This window comes from Panicum virgatum, chromosome 9N (genome assembly GCF_016808335.1).
Source record: "Panicum virgatum strain AP13 chromosome 9N, P.virgatum_v5, whole genome shotgun sequence".
Taxonomy (NCBI): Eukaryota; Viridiplantae; Streptophyta; class Magnoliopsida; order Poales; family Poaceae; genus Panicum; species Panicum virgatum.
In genome coordinates, this window is record NC_053153.1 from 25,658,990 (window position 1) to 25,677,139 (window position 18,150).

General features: G+C 52.6%; 1 protein-coding gene across 1 annotated transcript; it reads left to right on the forward strand.

Moving 5' to 3' along the window:
• The first annotated feature begins 258 nt into the window (after positions 1–258).
• On the forward strand, positions 259–1,090 carry LOC120688894. Its single transcript, XM_039971247.1, has 2 exons — positions 259–753; positions 869–1,090. The coding sequence occupies exons 1-2, from the start codon at positions 259–261 to the stop codon at positions 1,088–1,090; spliced, it is 717 nt and encodes a 238-aa protein (XP_039827181.1).
• Positions 1,091–18,150: the final 17,060 nt, after the last annotated feature.

An 18,150-nucleotide genomic window follows, 5' to 3' on the forward strand; every position in this document is an offset into this window, starting at 1 on the left:
CAAACCGAACAGGCTGTATACCTGTAGAAGTACAGATTCTGTTACTTGGGATAGACCACTTCTTCTCTTGCCTCTCCTTGGCAAAACGTCCACGTTCCTAGTTTGTAGGATCTGAGGTTGACTCACATTGGGACGCTGGCCTATATATGTATGAGTTCATGGTGATTAACACGATTGAGCAATTCCGGCACATTCCCTCTTACATGGTATCAGCTATTCTTGATCCTTCTCTTCCGCTGCATTCCTCGTCTAATCGCCATGGCTGAATCCCACTCCTCTAGCTCCTCTGTGCACTCCACCAATCCATTTGCGGCCTCCTCCCCCGGTGCTCCACCTTCTGCCGCGACCATTGCCCTCCTGAACATCCGCAGCCATGTCCCGGTCACCCTCGACATGGATGAGGCCAACTTCCGGCAGTGGCGCATGTTCTTCGAACTCACCTTCAAGAAATTCGCCCTCACCAGCCACATCGACGGCTCCCTCGACGTCGTCCTCATGCAGCACGATCCCGAGTGGCTCCAGATCGACGCCTGCATCATCTCTTGGTTGTACTCCACCATCTCCAAGCCTCTCATGGATGTTGTGTACCACCCCGGCTCCTCCGCCTACTACGTCTGGTCCAACATCATCGGCCTCTTCCTTGACAACAGCCTCCACAGTCTCCACCGCCTACTACGTCTGGTCCAACATCATCGGCCTCTACCTGTAGCAAGACTTCCACAGCCTGTATCAGGGAGACATGAGCACCGCGGAGTACTGCAGCGAATTAAAAAAACTCACCGACAAGTTGTACGACGTCGGCACGGCGGTCACCGATCAAGCGCTAGTCATCAACACTCTATGCGTGCTGAACCCCATGTTCGGCTAGGCCATCACCGTGCTGGGTGCCATGAAACCGCCGCCCTCCTTTGTCTACGCGTGCTCCTTCCTCATGCGCGAGGAGAAGCGCATCGCGCACTCCCACAAGATGGAGGCCCATATTGCTCTACTGGCCGCCGGCTCCTGCACCAAGCCGTCGCCCCCCTCGCCTCCTGCCACTGCCACTGGTGGTGGTGATTGTCGCAAGAAACGCAAAGCCAGGGCCACATAGAATCTCGACGCTGGCTCCTCTTCGACGTCCTCACCTCGTCCGCCAGCCTCTGGTGCACCCTCCTAGCCGCCCTCGCAGTGGGCGTCTGCCTACAACCCATGGACTGGAGTTGTCTAGGCGTGGCCATCCACGTGTGGCGTCCCGACGTTCTCGGTGCCCGTCTTGCCACTCCGCTGCCCCAGGCCTTCACTGCCCTCGGTGCGCCTCCGGCTCATCCTGAAGCCACGATACCATCCATCCCACCAGCACTGTTCTCAGTGCTGCACGGCATGCTGGTGCATCAGCCTCATGGTGGAGGCGATTGATTCATGGACACCGGGGCCACCTCTCACATGGCGTCCAACTCCGGTATTCTTTCCTCTTCTTCCGCTCTTACTGTTCCTCGTCATATTGTTGTCGGCAACGGCACCTCTTTTCCCGTGACTTCCTCTGGCCAAGCTCTCATTCCCACCACTGGTTCTTCTCTCTGTCTCAGTAATGTGCTAGTTGCTCCTCATCTAATTAAGAACTTGATTTCAGTCCGTGATCTGACTCGGGATAACCTTGTTTCTGTTGAATTTGATCCATGGGGTTTCTCCATCAAGGATCTTCGCACCAGGATGGCTTTGCTCTGATGTGATTCCTCCGGCGATCTTTACCCTCTGCACAGCATGTCCCTCGGTCCAGGCATGGTGAACATCAAGCTCTTCTGGCTTCTCCAGCTACCGACTTAGAGCTTTGCCACTCTCGGCTGGGACACTTGGGCCATGCCTCTCTGCATCGCATTTTACATTCGTTTGGTTACTCCTGTTCTAAGTCTGACAATCATGCATGTCATGCTTGTTGCCTTGGCAAACATGTATGCTTGCCATTATCTGAATCCAATAATGTAGCTTCCCTTCCCTTTCAACTTTTGCATTGTGATGTCTGGACGAGTCCTGTCTTGAGCAACTCTGGCTATAAATATTATCTTGTGATCATGGATGATTTCTCCCACTTCACGTGGACATTTTCACTGCGTCACAAATCTTTTTTTTTTGCCCACGCTCATTTCCTTTCATGCCTTTGTTCGCACTCAGTTTCAGCTTCCCATTATGTGCCTGCAAACCGACAATGGTAAGGAGTTCGACAGCTCTGCATCCCATGCCTTCTTTGGAACGCATGGCATTGTCCTTCGCCTCACCTATCCTTACACCTCTCAGTAGAATGGGCGTGCTGAACGTATGTTGTGTACGATCAATGACAGCATTCGTGCCCACTTGTTCCATGCCTCTGTCCCCTCCTCCTTCTGGTTGGACGCTCTGGCAACGGCCACTTATCTGCTCAACCATCGCCCCTGTCGTCCTCGCCAACATCGCACCCCCTTTGAGCTTTTCTCTTTGGGACATCGCCTGACAATGCTCATCTTCGGGTCTTTGGGTGCTTATGCTATCCAAACACTGTTTCCACTACACCACACAAGCTCGCCCCACGATCTGTTGGTTGCATCTTTCTCGGCTACCCGTCCGATCAGAAGGGGTACATGTGCTATGATCGCACCTCACGTCATGTACTAATCTCTCGACACGTCTATTTCAACGAGTCGATGTTTCCCTTTCACTAGGTGTCTCGCTCAACGCTTCCTCCTCACGGACCGGCGCCCGCGCCCCAATCGGTGATCGTGCACGCTCGTCCGCGACGTGGTCACCGTTCGCCGCGTGTTACGGATCTGCCCGCGCCACGGGCGGCGTCATTTGCGCCCACGCTTCCTTCGATCGCCACGGTGCCAGCGGCGTCAGCGGAGACCGTTCCACCAGCTGCTCCCCGTGCCACGTCTCCACTTGAGCCACGCGCTGCGTCCCCGTCCATGCCACGCGCGGGATCCTTGCCACGCGCAGCGTCTCTGTCCGTGCGACGCATGGCCTCTCCGCCGCCTTCCCCGTGATACGACTCCAGCCCAGCTGCGTCGATCTCCTCGGAGGAGACCACCGCCACGACACCTAGCCATCCTTCTGCATCGCCTACGGATCCACCCCATCATCCGATGATCACGCGGGCGCGTGCTGGCATTCACCTGCCTAACCGCAAGTACGCCCATGTTTCTGCCGCATCTCCGTCTGCACCGCCAACATCGGTTCGCGCCGCACTGTGCGATACTGAATGGCAGGCTGCCATGTGCGAGGAGCATGATGCCCTTCTCTCCAATGGGACCTGGACATTGGTTCCTTGACCACCGGGCGCTAATGTCGTCACCGGCAAGTGGATCTTCAAGAACAAACTCCATCCCCATGGATCTCTTGAACATCGCAAAACTGGATGGGTCGTTCGCGGGTTCACGCAATGAGCGAGGGTTGATTTCCATCAAACCTTCTCGCCCGTCGTCAAGCCCATCTCCATCCGGATGGTACTGCACCTCGCTGCCTCTCATCGCTGGCCCGTGCATCAACTTGATGTCAAGAACGCATTCTTGCATGGTGAGTTGTCCAAGCGAGTCTACTATCACCAGCCCGCGTGATTTGTGGATGCCGAACACCCTGACTACGTCTGCCAGCTCGCCAAGTCCCTGTACGGCCTCAAGCAGGCACCGTGCGCGTGGTTTCAACGTCTCGGCACATGGCTACGCGGCATCGGCTTCAATCCTACCGACTCTAACTCATCATTGTTTGTCTTCCGACGGGGTGATTCCATTGCGTACCTGCTTGTGTACGTCTATGACATCATCCTCACTGCATCTACTGACGATATGCTCCATCACTTTATCAAGCTGCTGCAGTCTTCCGTTGCATTGAAGGATCTCGGCCCCCTGCAGTTTTTTCCTTGGTGTTCAGGTGCGGCGTGATGACTCCGGCTTCTTCCTCACTCAGGCACAGTACACAGAAGATATCCTTGAGCGAGCTGGCATGGCGAGTTGCAAACCTGTGTCCACTCCAGTTGACACCAAACCGAAGTTGTCGGCTCAGGAGAGATCCCCGGTAATGGATGCCATGCTCTATTGCAGCATTGCAGGTGCGCAGCAGAACCTCACTCTCACGAGATCGGACATTGCATATGCAGTTAACCAGGCATGTCTCTTCATGCATGCTCCAAGCGACGTGCACTGGAATCTCATCAAGCACATCCTTCGGTACCTGCGTGGCACGATCGACGACGGCATACATATCTCGGTTGCGCCCTTTTGCGACCTCATGGCGTACTCAGACACCGACTGGGCCGGCTGCCCCGACACACGCCGTTCCTCGTCCGGCTACTGCGGGTTCTTGGGTGCGACATAGTCTCCTGGTTATCTAAGCGGCAGCCAATGGTGTCCAGGTCTAGCTCCGAGGCGGAGTATAGGGCGATGGCGAACGCTGCAACAAAGTGTTGCTGGTTGCGCAACCTGCTTTGTGAGCTTCATGTTTGAGTTGAAAAGGCCACGGTCATCTACTACGACAACATCTCAGCAGTCTACCTTTCAGAGAATGCCGTTCATCATCGGCGAACAAAGCATGCCAAGTTAGACATTCACTTTGTATGTGAAAAGGTGCAACTTGGACAGCTACGGGTGCTTCAAGTTCCATCTCGACATCAGTTTGCCGACATTATGACGAAGGGATTACCGTTGCCATTGTTCCAAGAATTCAAGGCCAGTTTGTGCATCCAGGGAGCTCAAACTGAGGGGGGGTAGAAGTACAGGTTCTGTTACTTAGGATAGACCACTTCTTCTCTTGCCTTTTCTGTATTGTTGCCACAACGTCCACATTCCTAGTTTGTAGGATCTGAGGTTGACTCACGTTGAGGCGTTGGCCTATATATGTATGAGTTCATTGTGATTAACACGATTGAGCAATTCCTGCGCATTCCCTCTTACAATATCCAACATTATTACCAGCGCCTCCTCTATAGAAACTGCTGATTCCATGGTAGATGCCATGAGCCCCTACACCACCATGGCCGTCAAAACTCACATCCTTATGACGTTGGAACTTCATTCCTCCAACTCCGTCAAGTGTATCTCCTTCTTCAAGGCCATGTGCGGCAAGTTCGGCCTCATAAGGCACATCAACTGGACTGCTCTTCGATGCTAATTGGCATTAAGCAGATTGCTACAGGCAAGTATAAAATATATATAGTTGTACTTCATCTAGTACTAAGCCTATATGGATCCCTCCTATAAGTGTTTGGCTCCCTCCTGTACAACTATATATGAAAGGACACCCTCCCTTGTAGGGGGTGTGGTATGTTTCCCAACTCTCTACATTGAACAAACACAACACCAATTTTATCTTTGACCAACAATATCCAAATTAAACAAATTTATTTCAATAAAAAATATATATTATGATAGTTAGTTTCACCATTAATCTACTAACAATCTTAACTTTACGTTGATACTCTTTATAATTCTTTTATTATTCACGATAAAAGTTAAAAGGTTTACATATGCCAAACCTAAATATGGCGAAGCGGTAAATCATTCAGTCAAAGTTAAAAAGATTTAATTAGCTATTTTATGGGCAAAAGGGGTATAAAAATATGGCGCTTGGCCAAGTGATGGTATGTATCTATTTTGTTTTCTAATATTTAACAGTGAGGAATCTAATTGGAGGAGGCAAGGTTTTAATCTTCATGGATATTAGCGCGTCAACTTGGATGAATAAACAGTTCATGTGCAGATCAATTAAATACAATGCATGTTATGAATGGCATTACACATGCCAGGCGCCGCCCAAGTGGCTAGGAGGGCCACGCCAGCTAGCAGGCCTGAGGGCCCAATAGTATATGTTATTGGTCCTTAATCTTGGTAAAGCCCTAGAGGGGTATAAAGTCTGTAAGACATTGGTGTGATTTGTCAAGCAAGAAGCAACTATTTGTTGCCGGCTTCTCTTGGGAGCCCTAGCCACCTCCTTCCTATCCGTGCACCATACAGCACCACGCGGCGCCATACTGTCGTCCTCGTTCCACTGTTGGTGTAAGATACCCTTCGGGACGAAGAGATCACAACAACCCGGTTCATCGAGGGCGAAGCCTCGAGAGAGAAGTAACAACCTCTATAACAGCACGAAAATTAATGCAACAGCGTAATTGCCTGGTATTCAATCTGTCTCTCGCAGTTACATGGGGGGGGGGTATTTATAGCCCAACGGTTCACCTACCCCTGGCTAAAATCCCTTATCTACCCCCCAACTGCCAGCATCTGGGAATATTCCTGGGGTAATCTCGTAATGTTACAATAATCGACACAATGTAGTGGAATTACAGCTGGACATGACACTCCGTACACATTTCTGACAGTGGGCCTGCCCTTCAAGGTCTTCGCTGCCTCATCGAAGGGGCCATCGGAGCCACTTCGTCGTATGTCTCTTCGCCATAGCGTGTAGCCTCTTCGCCTCCATTAGGTCGGGAATTGCCTGCGCTCTCCTCCCTTCGCTCCAGGGCCCTCGGGCGCGTCCTCTTCGTCTTCGTAGTTCGCTTCGCCATCTCGCTCTGCTTCCTTGCTCGCGGTTGACTGCCTTCGGCGACAGGCGAAAGTGGCGTCCCCAATAGTAGTCCCTCGAGGCCACGGCTATTCCTTGGAGCGACAGTGGCCTTGACTGATGAGCGAGAGAAGCCGTGCCCTCTAAGCGCCACCACTCGAATGTTCGCCTGCGAGCTTTTGGGGTTCCTGCAATTTGAAAAGAATATCGAGGTCCTTTTTGTGAGTGATTTTTTTTTGAAGTCGATGCGTCGCCATTTTGCGCGAAGATGAAAATGCCCTTGAATCTAACTGTTGGTGGTGAGCCTTCTGCTATTTTTCGACCGTTGGGGGTTAGGGCAATCCTGTAACTTCGCCCGCCCTTGCGCGTCTGCCGACGCGCCCCCCGGCTATAAACGGCCGGGGGAGGGGGTGAGTGTGAGCCCCAACTCATGCGCGAGCAATACTTGCATTCGCCCTTCGCACCTTGCTCTCAATTTTGCAATTCCCTTCGGTTCCCAGCCTTTGTTGTTATTTCGTGATGGCTTCGCTCGAAGAGATGGCGCCTCGCTCGACTGAGAAGCCACCTCCCACTCGAGCCCTAGGTTACAGTCATGTGACCCCCGAAGTCCTCGAAGGGATGATTCTTCATGGTGTGGTTGACCATAGTCAGGTGCGGGCTCCGCCCCCTGACCAGGGCTCACCGCGCCCCGAGCCGGACGAAGTGGTTGTGTTCCACGACTTCTTCATCGCGGGCCTTCGCTTCCCGTTGAATCCGGTTGTCGTGGACATCTTCCGACTTTTCACAGTCTACCTCCACCAGATGACGCCCACCTCCCTCGTCAGGCTGAATCTGTTCATGTGGCTTGCGAAGACAGGTAGAGTCAAGCCTAGTGCCGAGGCATTTGCGCGCGTCTTCCGCTTCCATTACCAGCCGAAGACCATTGTCGTGCACAAAAAGGACGGCAGCAGCTGTGATGCGGAGCCCTAGTATGGCAGCTACACCTTCGCCTTTAGGCAAACAGCTCCGAGCCCCATCCTGGCGTACCGGAACAAGTGGCCTATGGAATGGACCAACTTTTGGTTCTATCACAAGATTCGGCTGGACCCGGAGACGAACTCCAGCCCCCTGTGGGTTGAGCAGATTCCTCTTCTTCCGAAGACCCCGGTGGTTGCACCGCCGGACACCGTAGAGGCTAATGCTTTCGTGGCATTGTTGCGGGTGGTGGTGAAGAGCTTTAGCACCTGAGATCTCGTCGAAGAGTTATCGGCGTGTCAGTGCTTCGCTGTCCGGGAGGGATGGGCGGTCAGCTCCTGGGCAGCCGAAGAGAAGTGGGTCGAAGGCATTCCGATGCCTGACTTTACGGAGTGCTTTGGCCTCCGCCGTGATGGTGCGCATTTTTTTTAATCTGTTGTCTTTGACTTTGCTTTCAGATGTTGATCGGAAGGCCATCGAGGCTGCCGCTGACGAAGCCGTTGGCCCAGTGGGCAATGTTGAATTTAAGCAATTGATGGAGAAGCTCCGTGGCACTAGGAGGAACCGAGTGTTTAGCTTCTTTGGAATTAATCCTCCTTGCCGCGAAGCCGAAGCGGTGCTGGCGGAGGCCGAAGAAAAAAAGCAGCAGAAAGCCGCTGGTGGCGCGGGCGCCACTAGCGCCCTCAAAAAGAAGAAACGGCGAGGAAAAACCACCGGCACGAGTGTGCCGAAGCACCCGAGGCTTCTGGACTCTATCTTTGGCTCGGAGCCGCTCCAGTCGAAGGGCGACTCCGAAGACGATGTGGTGAAAGAGGCGCATCGCGAAGAATCTCCTCCTCGTCAATCTCCGATTGCCCCCGCTTCGATTACGGCAGCTTCCATTGCCGTGCGGCGCGCTCCCGCGCTGGAGTACAGCGCGATGGCTGAGGAGAGCGACAAGGACGAGAGGCACAATGCCTCCCCTACCCAAGTTGAGTCACGACCCCCCGCGACGACTCCAGCGCCACCCCCTATAGGCGTGGCCGCCGAGGCAAACGTCCAGGAAGAAACCGAGTCGTCTTCGACGTCTGGTAATGACGGTGGAGGCAAGCCTTCGGGTGATGCTCCAAAGAAGGTTGCTGTCTCCACCTCGAGTGCGAGCTCAGGCTCTTCAGACTATAGCAGCGGCTACCTCGTCAGCAAAGCTGATCCCCATGAGGCATCGGGGGTCAAGTCATCGGCAGCCTGTGCTTCAAGAACCGCGACCGAGAACACGAGTTCCTGGCGGAGGCCGAGGGGGTCCTACTGTTACCCGCTGATGGAGAAAAGACTGATGGACACCGGGGAGGCCAATGCCTTGCAGTGCACGGAGGACCTTGCCTTGAAGTCCTTCATGGCTGCCCGCTGCGCCCGAAGGTAGCTAGAGGTCGAGGTTAGGGCCTCCTTGCATGTTGCGGAGCTTGAAAGTATGGTCTCCGCCTTACAGAAAGAAAAGAAAGATCTCGAAGCGTCACTGGCTTCCGTGCGTATCAGGGCGGAGACTTCTATAAAGCAACTTGATGAGGTGCGCGACCGGGCCAAACCTACCGAAGATGCTGCCGAGACCGCCGAAGAGCGCCAAAGAGCTGGTTAAGGTCTTCTGACAAGCTGTTACCAACGAAGCCGTCCCCCTTCAGAGCGAGGTGCACAGTCTTCTAGAATGCTTTGGCATCGAAGCCCTGCCGCTTGCTGGCAAAGACGCGAACTCTGTGGAGCTCGTCGAGCTCTTCCGTTGGCTACGATATTGCATGGCCATGACTGATTGCGGCAACTAGTTCTTCGGGGAGCTGAATGCCGGTGTCGCAGCACGCTCACTCATAGCCGTGGTTTGCTCTTTGATTGAAGCCCCGGCGGGCGGCGCAGCCGCTGTGTCCAAGACAAAACTTCGCACCCTTCGTGACCCCGCCGTGCAGTGGCCATCCGCTGACGAGGTGAAGCCGGAGGCGCTGGCAGCACTTCCCTACAATATCGCCAAAAAATTTATGGCCACATTCTTCCAAGAGAAGGGGCGAGAGTTGGTTGCGCACGAAGGCGAACGCATGAAGGCTCAGGTAGGTCCGCTATTCGTTCGTTGTTGTCTTCGGCTCTTCCTACTCGGTGCTGACATCTGTTGTGTTTAGCTGCAAGATAAGGCTACAGGGTGGGCCGCCGAAGTGCTGAATCTCAGGAAAAGCTCCCCAACCAACAATGATGGAAATGCCGAAGGCGAGGCTGGCGCTGGCCGAAGCGAAGACATCGGAGAGGTGTGAGCCTTTTTGGGAGATGTAATTTTTGTGGGATGTAATCATAACTTTTGATTAATTCCTTCGGCGACTGTGCAGGACCCTGCGTCGGAACCTGCGCGGATCGTTGAAGGTATATTGCCCTTGCGGATGAGAAGTGGGAACTTTGTTGTTTCTGGCGCTATGTGGCGCAAGTTCAATGCGAATAGGCCTTGGCTGACCTTCGCTGAATTCTGGTTGATCAAAGAACGTGCTTATAATCGCCACAGCGCGTAGTCGAAGCATTTTTTTTATAATTTTACGCATGACGCGGACATACATCGCGAGATTCTTCGTGATCGTACTATTCAACGCGAAATTAAATGCATGTTGAACAATGATGTTCCGTACTCGCCACCTGCTGGGCTTCTTGAGCCGAAGGCGGAGCCCGTGGAGGAATTCCACGGGGACTACTGCTTCATGTACAAAGAAGAAGGTGCCTTCGTTCAAGGCGACTGATGGAAGCCATCATTTATTTCAGGGCCAAGATTCGAAGCATATCTCCGAAGACTGGCTGAAGAGATATTAGATGTTGCGGTCTGCGAGGTCATTGACAAGTTGGACCGCGTTATATTCGAAGAGGAAGAATCTGTTGTAATGTCGGTGTGAATGGGTGAAGGCCCTATGTATTTTTTGTGTTGCGTTGTAAAATGAAGAAGCATTTTGTAAAATTTGGCGAAGCCCCTGGGTGTAATTTCTGATTGTGAAGCGCCACCCTTATTGATAGGATATTTCGCTCACCCGGGGACGCATTGTTCTTTAACTGCGAAGCGCCACCCCCCCTTTTGTGTTCCCCTTTTGTGTTCCTGGAGGGCGACTTTTGTTAGAAGAAAAAATGGGTCTTCGATTGTACGAAGCCACCTTCGTTTGTCCCTTCGAGGATGCACTTTATTTTGTTTGCGAAGTGCCACCTCCCTTTGCGTTGTTGGAGGGACATTAAATTGGCGAAGCCTTTAATTACTGGCGAAGTGCCATCTCTTTTTGCTTCTTGGGGTGACTCATGACAGCAAGTACGCAACATTGTTTGTTCACAAAGCGCCACCCCCCCTTTTTTCTTGGAGGAATGGGGCACGCTACATTCGTTGATCAAATTGCAAATGCCTTTAGAAGTAAGTTCCGAAAGGACTTTTGATAGGGGACCTTCGGCACTTTTGCTCGCTTAGGTGGCCCTAGCCTTCAGCTTTCGCATGAGAAGACTTTCTGTGCCCTCGCCAATTTGGCGCGGAGGGACTTTTATTTGTAGGGGGCCTTTGGCTCTTTAGCACGCTTAGGCAAGCCCTGGTCCTTCGGCTCTTGCGCGACAGGACTTTTCATGCCTTCGGCGCTATGCGCGGAAGGTCTTTTCGACTGGGACAAAAATAAGAACTGAGACTCTACGGTGCAGCGGGCCGTTCTGCTTTGCGACCCATGAGCTCATTTCTCGAAGTGTTAGTCATGCATAATGCACCGATGACTCCCCCCTTTGCTGCAACGAAGGGGGATAGACGCTTCGGTGCCCTGCCAGATGCTAGTTTTTTTTTGTGGGGACCTTGCTTATATTTCACAGGGGGTTACATAAGGTTTCTGCCTCGTTAAAAACCTCACACCTTCGACAATCACAGTGATTGCGCAAAGACTTCCCCCGTGAGGAAAAGAGTATGTGCCCTTGAATACATTGTTCAAGCTAATGCTGAAATAAGATTACAATTTATTACAAAAAATTTCGCGGGAAACTAGACATAATAGCGCTGAAGCATGTCTTTGTTCCAGGAGTATGGCTCTTCGACTCCTTCAAGTGTACGAAGCCTGCAAGCCTCGGGTCTTGCCATCGAAGCGACCAGGAAAGGTCCTTCCCATTTCCTGTGCATTTTGCCTTGTTGCTTGCTCTTCGAGATGCGACAGAGAACGAGGTCTCCGCCTTTGATTTCCCGAGGCCTCACCTTCTTGTTGCCACCTTCTGGTTTCCTCCTGGTATCTGCCAAGGTTGATTGCCTCTTGTGTTTTGATAGCTTCAATTGTGTCGATTGTTGGCTTGATGTCTTCGTCAGGTGCTTCGGTTCTGTAGGATCCATGTCGAAGTTCTTCTGGTGTCATTGCCTCTTCGCCATAGAAGAGCTTGAAAGGAGTGAATTTTGTGGCCCTTGACTCCATCGTGTTATGAGACCAGATTACTTTTGGTAGATCATCTACCCACTTGCCCTTCGGCTGTTCGGTAATGTTCTTTTTAATTCCAGAGAAGATGATACCGTCTGCTCTTTCTATTTCCCCATTTGACTGCGGATGGTACACTGAGGCGAAGCACAACTTGGTGCCTAATTGTTGATAGAACTCTCTGAATGTTGTACAGTCAAACTGTTTGCCGTTGTCTACTGTGACTTCTTTGGGTACGCCGAAGTGGCATACAATGTTCTGCCAGAAAAATTTTTGTAGGGTGGCGGCTATGATGTTGCGAAGTGCTTTGGCTTCGATCTATTTTGAGAAGTACTCTACTGCGACTGCCGCATACTTGAAGTTGCCTGGAGCTATTGGCAGGGGACCCACAATGTCGATGCCCCACCGCACGAGGGGCCAGACCGGAGGTATGAGGTGGACTTCTTCTGGCGGGAACTTGCTGTAATGGGCATGCTTCTGACAATTTCGGCATGTGCGTACGATTTCATGGGCGTCTGCATCAGCCGAATGCCAATAAAATCCTTCGCAAAAGGCCTTTCCCACCAGAGCCCTCATTTCGATGTGCGAAGAGCACATGCCTACATGTATTTCTTGCAGCAACTGTCTGCCTTCGGCTTGAGATATGCACTTTAGCAAAGGTGCACAGACACCCCCACGATACAATGTGTCGTTGATGATTGAGTAGCTTCGCGCTCGAAGGGCGAGTCTTTTTTCCTCTTTCTCATCCTTCGGGACAAAGTGTCCCCGAAGGTAAGCCACTATCGTCGACCTCCAGTCTTCGCTCGAGATTGCATTGACAAATTTTTGCTGGCTTTTCAGCACAATTTATTGAGCCACTCCTGAGTGTTTCAAAAAACACGTCCGGAGGCAATGGATCATTTTCTGCTGCGGCCTTCGCCAAAACATCTGCCTGTTTGTTTTGTAGTCTGGGGAAAGCTTCGCACACTAAAACCAAAAAAATATTTTTCCATGCTGCGGACTGCTGCCAAATACTTTGCTAGTTCTGGTTTGAGTGCTCTGTATGTTTTGCCGATGTGGTTAGTTATGAGCTCGGAGTCGGACTTGATAGACAGCCTCCTCGCTCCAAGTGCTCATGCCTTGCGAAGCCCTAAAAGCAGGCCTTCATATTCAGTGACATTGTTTGTGCATCCTTGAAATTCCAGCCTTGCTGCATACTTGAGTTGAGTTCCCGAAGGTGCTGTGAGGATTGCCGAAGTGCCTGAGCCGTTCTAGCAATAGGCTCCGTCGCATTCTAGCTGCCAGATTGCCTCAATGACCGAAGTGTTTTGCGAAGGTGCTGATGGTGTCCAATCGGCAATGAAGTCTGCCAAGACCTGAAACTTAATTGCGTTTCGTGGGATAAAATCAATGGTGTGCGATGCCAGCTGTGTTGCCCATTTTCCAATTCTTCCTGAGGTTTCTCAGTTCTCAAACATGTCTTGAAGGGGAAAAGATGTCGGAACCTTGATCTTGAAACTCTGAAAATAATGGCGAAGCTTCCTGGCTGCCATTACCACTGCATAGGCCATTTTTTCCATTTCAGAATATAATAACTTCGATCCGCTGAGGGCTTCGGATACGAAGTAGATTGGTAACTGCTTCAAGGTGCCTTCGACCATTCTCTCTTCAACTAATGATGCGCTAATTGCAGAGATTGAAGTTGCAATATATAGCAGGAGCTCTGCCCCAGGCGAAGGACTTGTCATTACGGCGAGGTTTTCTAGGCATTTTTTCAGATCTTCGAAGGCTTTGACTTGCTCAGGACCCAGTGAAATTTTTTTGTGCCCTTCAGCACCTTGAAGAAAGGAAGGGATTTTTTGGTGGACCATGAGATGAATCTGTTCAGCGAAGCTAGACGACCTGTCAACTTTTGTACCCCTTTTTTGGTCGAAGGTGGATGCATTCTTCTGATGGCTTCGATCTTTACTGAATTTGCTTCGATGCCCCTCTCTGTTATCATTCATCCTAAAAGTTTCCCCCTTCTGACCCCGAAGACACACTTTTTTGGGTTCAATTTGAGCCCATGTTTGCGAAGGTTGGCAAATGTCTCACGGAGGTCTGAAATGTGGTCTTCGCGCTTTTTGCTTCGTACAACGACATCATCAACGTACGCAGAAATGTTTCTGTCCAACTGTGTGTCAAGCACTGCTGTGATGGTTCTGTTGAACGTACAACCAGCATTGCGAAGCCCCTCTGGCATCCTCACGTAGCAGTATGTGCCGAATGGAGTAGTGAAACTAGTCTTCTCCTCATCCGACTTCTTCATGAAGATTTGATGGTAGCCGGAAAAGCAATCTAACATGCTTAACATCTCCGACCCTGCCGCCGCATCTACCAGGGTGTCGATGCGAGGCAAAGGAAACTCATCCTTGGGGCAGGACTTGTTGAGGGTGGTGAAGTCGATGCACATTCTCCAATTTCCATCCTTCTTCGGGACCATGACTACATTAGCTAGCGATTCTGGGTACTGCACTTCGCGGATTACACCCAAATCAAGTAAATTCTGAACTTCTCTTTGTGCGGCTTTCTTGCGGTCTTCGGACATTGTGCGAAGACGCTGCTTACATGGTTTAACCTTCGGGTCCACCCTCAGCTCATGCTCCATGACTTCTCAGCTGACTCCTCGCAGGTCCGAAGATGACCATGCGAAGACGTCCTGGTTATTCCTCATGAACTGGATCAACCTAGACTCTTCGGCTTCCTCTAGACCCCTGCCTATCGTTATTGTGCGAACCGGAACATCTTCACAGAGCGGAACTTTTTTGGTGTGCTTAGCTGGCATAACCCCTTCTTTGCCGTGTTGCTCGAAAGTGGGAGGCTTCGCTACCTCCTGTTCGTTATCATTGTCAGCAGCTTCGATTGTGTGCACATTTTTCATGGCGCACGCTGCATTGTCTTCGCATCTTCTGGCTTCTTCTTGGTTGCCGAGGATCGTGATGACTCCTCCGGCTATTGGAATTTTCATGCATAGGTAAGCTTGGTTGATGACTGCTGCGAACTTGATGATGCTATTGCGGCCGAAGATGGCATTGTATGGGTAGGCGATGTCTACCACATCGAAAGTTATGAGCTCTGTTCTCTGGTTATTGCTTTCCCCGAAGGTCACGTTCAGCTCTATTTTGTCGAGGGCTTCGATTCTTTTGCCCCTGAAGCCAATAAGCGGGTACTGAGACTTGTGTAGGTTCTTCTCTGTGAACCCCATTTTCACAAAGCATTGCCTGTTGAGAACATCCGCGGAGCTGCCATTGTCGACGAGAATCCGACCAACGTCATTTCCCGCGAAGTGTATAGAATTTCTGCCAATGTTTGCACTGATAACAAGGGGATCGTTGTGTGGGTAGTGTTGAAGCCTGAGGTTAGCTTCGGAAAAGGTGATTGGGACGTGAGACCAGGGAGTGTGGAAATGCATGCCTTCGCAGACATGGGAGACGGTGTGGAGGTATTCTTTCCTCTGACGCTTCATCTCGTGCACTGGCTCATTTGATCCGCCGGAGATGGCATTGATGACGTTCACCGTGCCTCCGACCAGATCATTGGCTCTTTCTGAGATCGTGCCAGGTTCTAGCTTTGGCGGTGGGGATAGATAGGAGGGTACTTGTGGCTGGGATTGTGGGTGCCACCCTTGATGTGGCGCCGAAGGGGTTGGGATATGTGGGATGTGTGGTGCCGAAGGGGCTGGAAGGGGTGGTGGGGTGTATGTGGGGTTGTATTGGAAGGTTGGGAAAGATGGTGATAGAGTGGGATATGCCGAAGTCCAGTGAGGTTGTTGCGGAGGCTGCCACTGGATTTGTGGTGGGAAGCCTCGCGGTTGGTTGTTGTGGGTGTAGTTGACGGGCTTCGGCGGTTGTTCGGTGTTTGTTGCTCGGTCCAACTCTTCTTTCTTTTCCTTGACGAGGGGGCACTCACTCGTCCAATGACCTTTGTCTTTGCCATGAATGCAGTGGTAGGGTACTTTCTTTGGCGAGGGGGTTTCAACATCGTCAGATGATCACGGATGGATTGCCGCATTGCTTTGCAACAAAGCTCTTTTTCTCTTAGCTTGTTAAGTTGCTCCTCGAGCTCTTGCGCAGTGAGCTCATGACCTTTTCCCTTCGCTCTTGCTGTGACCGGCGCATTTGACGTGCCGGCCTGAGCTTGTTGCGTGTGACGGAGACGCTCGACGAGGCGTGCGTCTATTCTCTTCATGACTTGGATATCTTCGGCGGAGATGCCGAGGTCGTGGAGTTCGACCTCGAGGTCCCCGTCAGTGAGGTCTTCGACCTCGAGGTCTTCGCCATGGTCTTCGTTGTCGTTGCCCGTCGCAACTAGGGCGTTGCCTGTCGAAGGCGGGACTTCGGTCGAGGCGTTGGCCTCCGACGCCCCGGTGTTTGGTTTCTTCTTCGCTGCCATGTGGTCGTGTCGAGGACGAACCGCGGGTGGGCACCAAAACTGTTGGTGTAAGATACCCTTCGGGACAAAGAGATCCCAATAGCCCGGTTCGTCGAGGGCGAAGCCTCGAGAGAGAAGCAACAACCTCTATAACAGCATGAAAATTAATGCAACAACGTAATTGCCTGGTATTCAATCTGTCTCTCGCAGTTACATGGGGGGTATTTATAGCCCAACGGTTCACCTACCCCCTGGCTAAAATCCCTTATCTACCCCGCAACTGCCAGCATCTGGGAATATTCCTGGGGTAATCTCGTAATGTTACAATAATCGACACAATGTAGTGGAATTACAGCTGGACATGACACTCCGTACACATTTCTGACAGTGGGCCTGCCCTTCAAGGTCTTCACTGCCTCATCGAAGGGGCCATCGGAGCCACTTCGTCGTATGTCTCTTCGCCATAGCGTGCAGCCTCTTCGCCTCCCTTCGGTCGGGAAATGTCTGCGCTCTCCTCCCTACGCTCCAGGGCCCTCGGGTGCGTCCGCTTCGCCTTCGCAGTTCGCTTCGCCATTTCGCTCCGCTTCCTTGCTCGCGGTTGACTGCCTTCGGCGACAGGCGAAGGTGGCATCCCCAACATTCCCCTAGCCCTTGCCCTCCAACCACGCACGCGTACAACCTATGGCCCTGTTTGGATCCATGAGTTAGAGATAGAGTTGGCTTTTTGGAGCACATCTAACCCTGAAATATCCAAACGGGTTGGGTTAGAGTGGGTTAGATGCATCTAACCCACCCCAAAAAACTATCCCCCTAAAGGATGCTTATTTGAGTTAGCATGGTGGGTCCCATGTTTCTTTTTTCAATCCGGATCCAATTGTGCCCATAGGCCACTCGGCATCCCACTCCCCTCCCGACCCCACGCGACCAGGAGGGGGCATGGCTGCGGATCTGCCTGACACCCCCACCCCTGATGCCCTCCACCGCTGCCGCTTGCCGGCACGCCTCCCACCCCCGCCGCCCTCCGCCGCCCTCATTCTTCGGCAGAACTGTGCGCCGCGCATGCCCCGTCAGTTCCCTCCAACCCCATCCGCGTCCAGGGAGGGGTGCACACCGCAAGCCCCCTCGACGCCTGCGGCCCCTCCCGTCCGAGCGCCGCCCCGACCGACCGGCGCGGCGTCCGAGCGCCACCCTTAACCGGCGAGGCCCCTGTCCGAGCAGCTCACAGACGCGGCCCCCCGGCCAAGTGCCCCCTCGACCGGTGTGGCCTCACGTCCGAGCGGCCCGCCGACCGCCCCCTGTATGAAGCTCCGTGTCCAAGGTCGCCCCCCGTGTCCAAGGTCCATCCAAGCGCCGCAATGGATGGCAACGACTGGGCCTCGCAGGACTCCTTCGCCAGTGCCAACGAGTGGAGCCATTAGCCGTCGGTGAGCGGCCCCGCCCACGCTCCCGCTGCCCGCGGTGGCTTCGACCTCAACTCGCAAGCGGCCGCAGCGGATGAGTTCCCGAGACTTCGACAATACGGAGCCTTCCTCCAGAGCGACGACGTCGTGCTCCTCCCTGGCCGCGGCAGGAGCTCCGGACTGCCTCCTTATCGTGCACCGCGTGCCGGAGCAGGAGATGGATGGACAACTCCGACGGCACCCTCCACCCAGCAAAACCTCTTTGGCGGCAGCTCCTCTTTGGAGGAAGGTATATTGGTTCACAAATGAGTGGTGATGGGTACCAAGCCGTTGTCGATGGATTACTTGCTAGGAGAGGGTTGGTGTATAGCCGCCTACAAGTGAAGAACCAACTAGTCGTACTCAAAAACACCCATTCTTTCTGGCGGTACTTGCAAGTGCACACAGGGTTGGGAAGAAATCCAGATGGGACGGTTGATGCAAAGTCTGTATTTTGG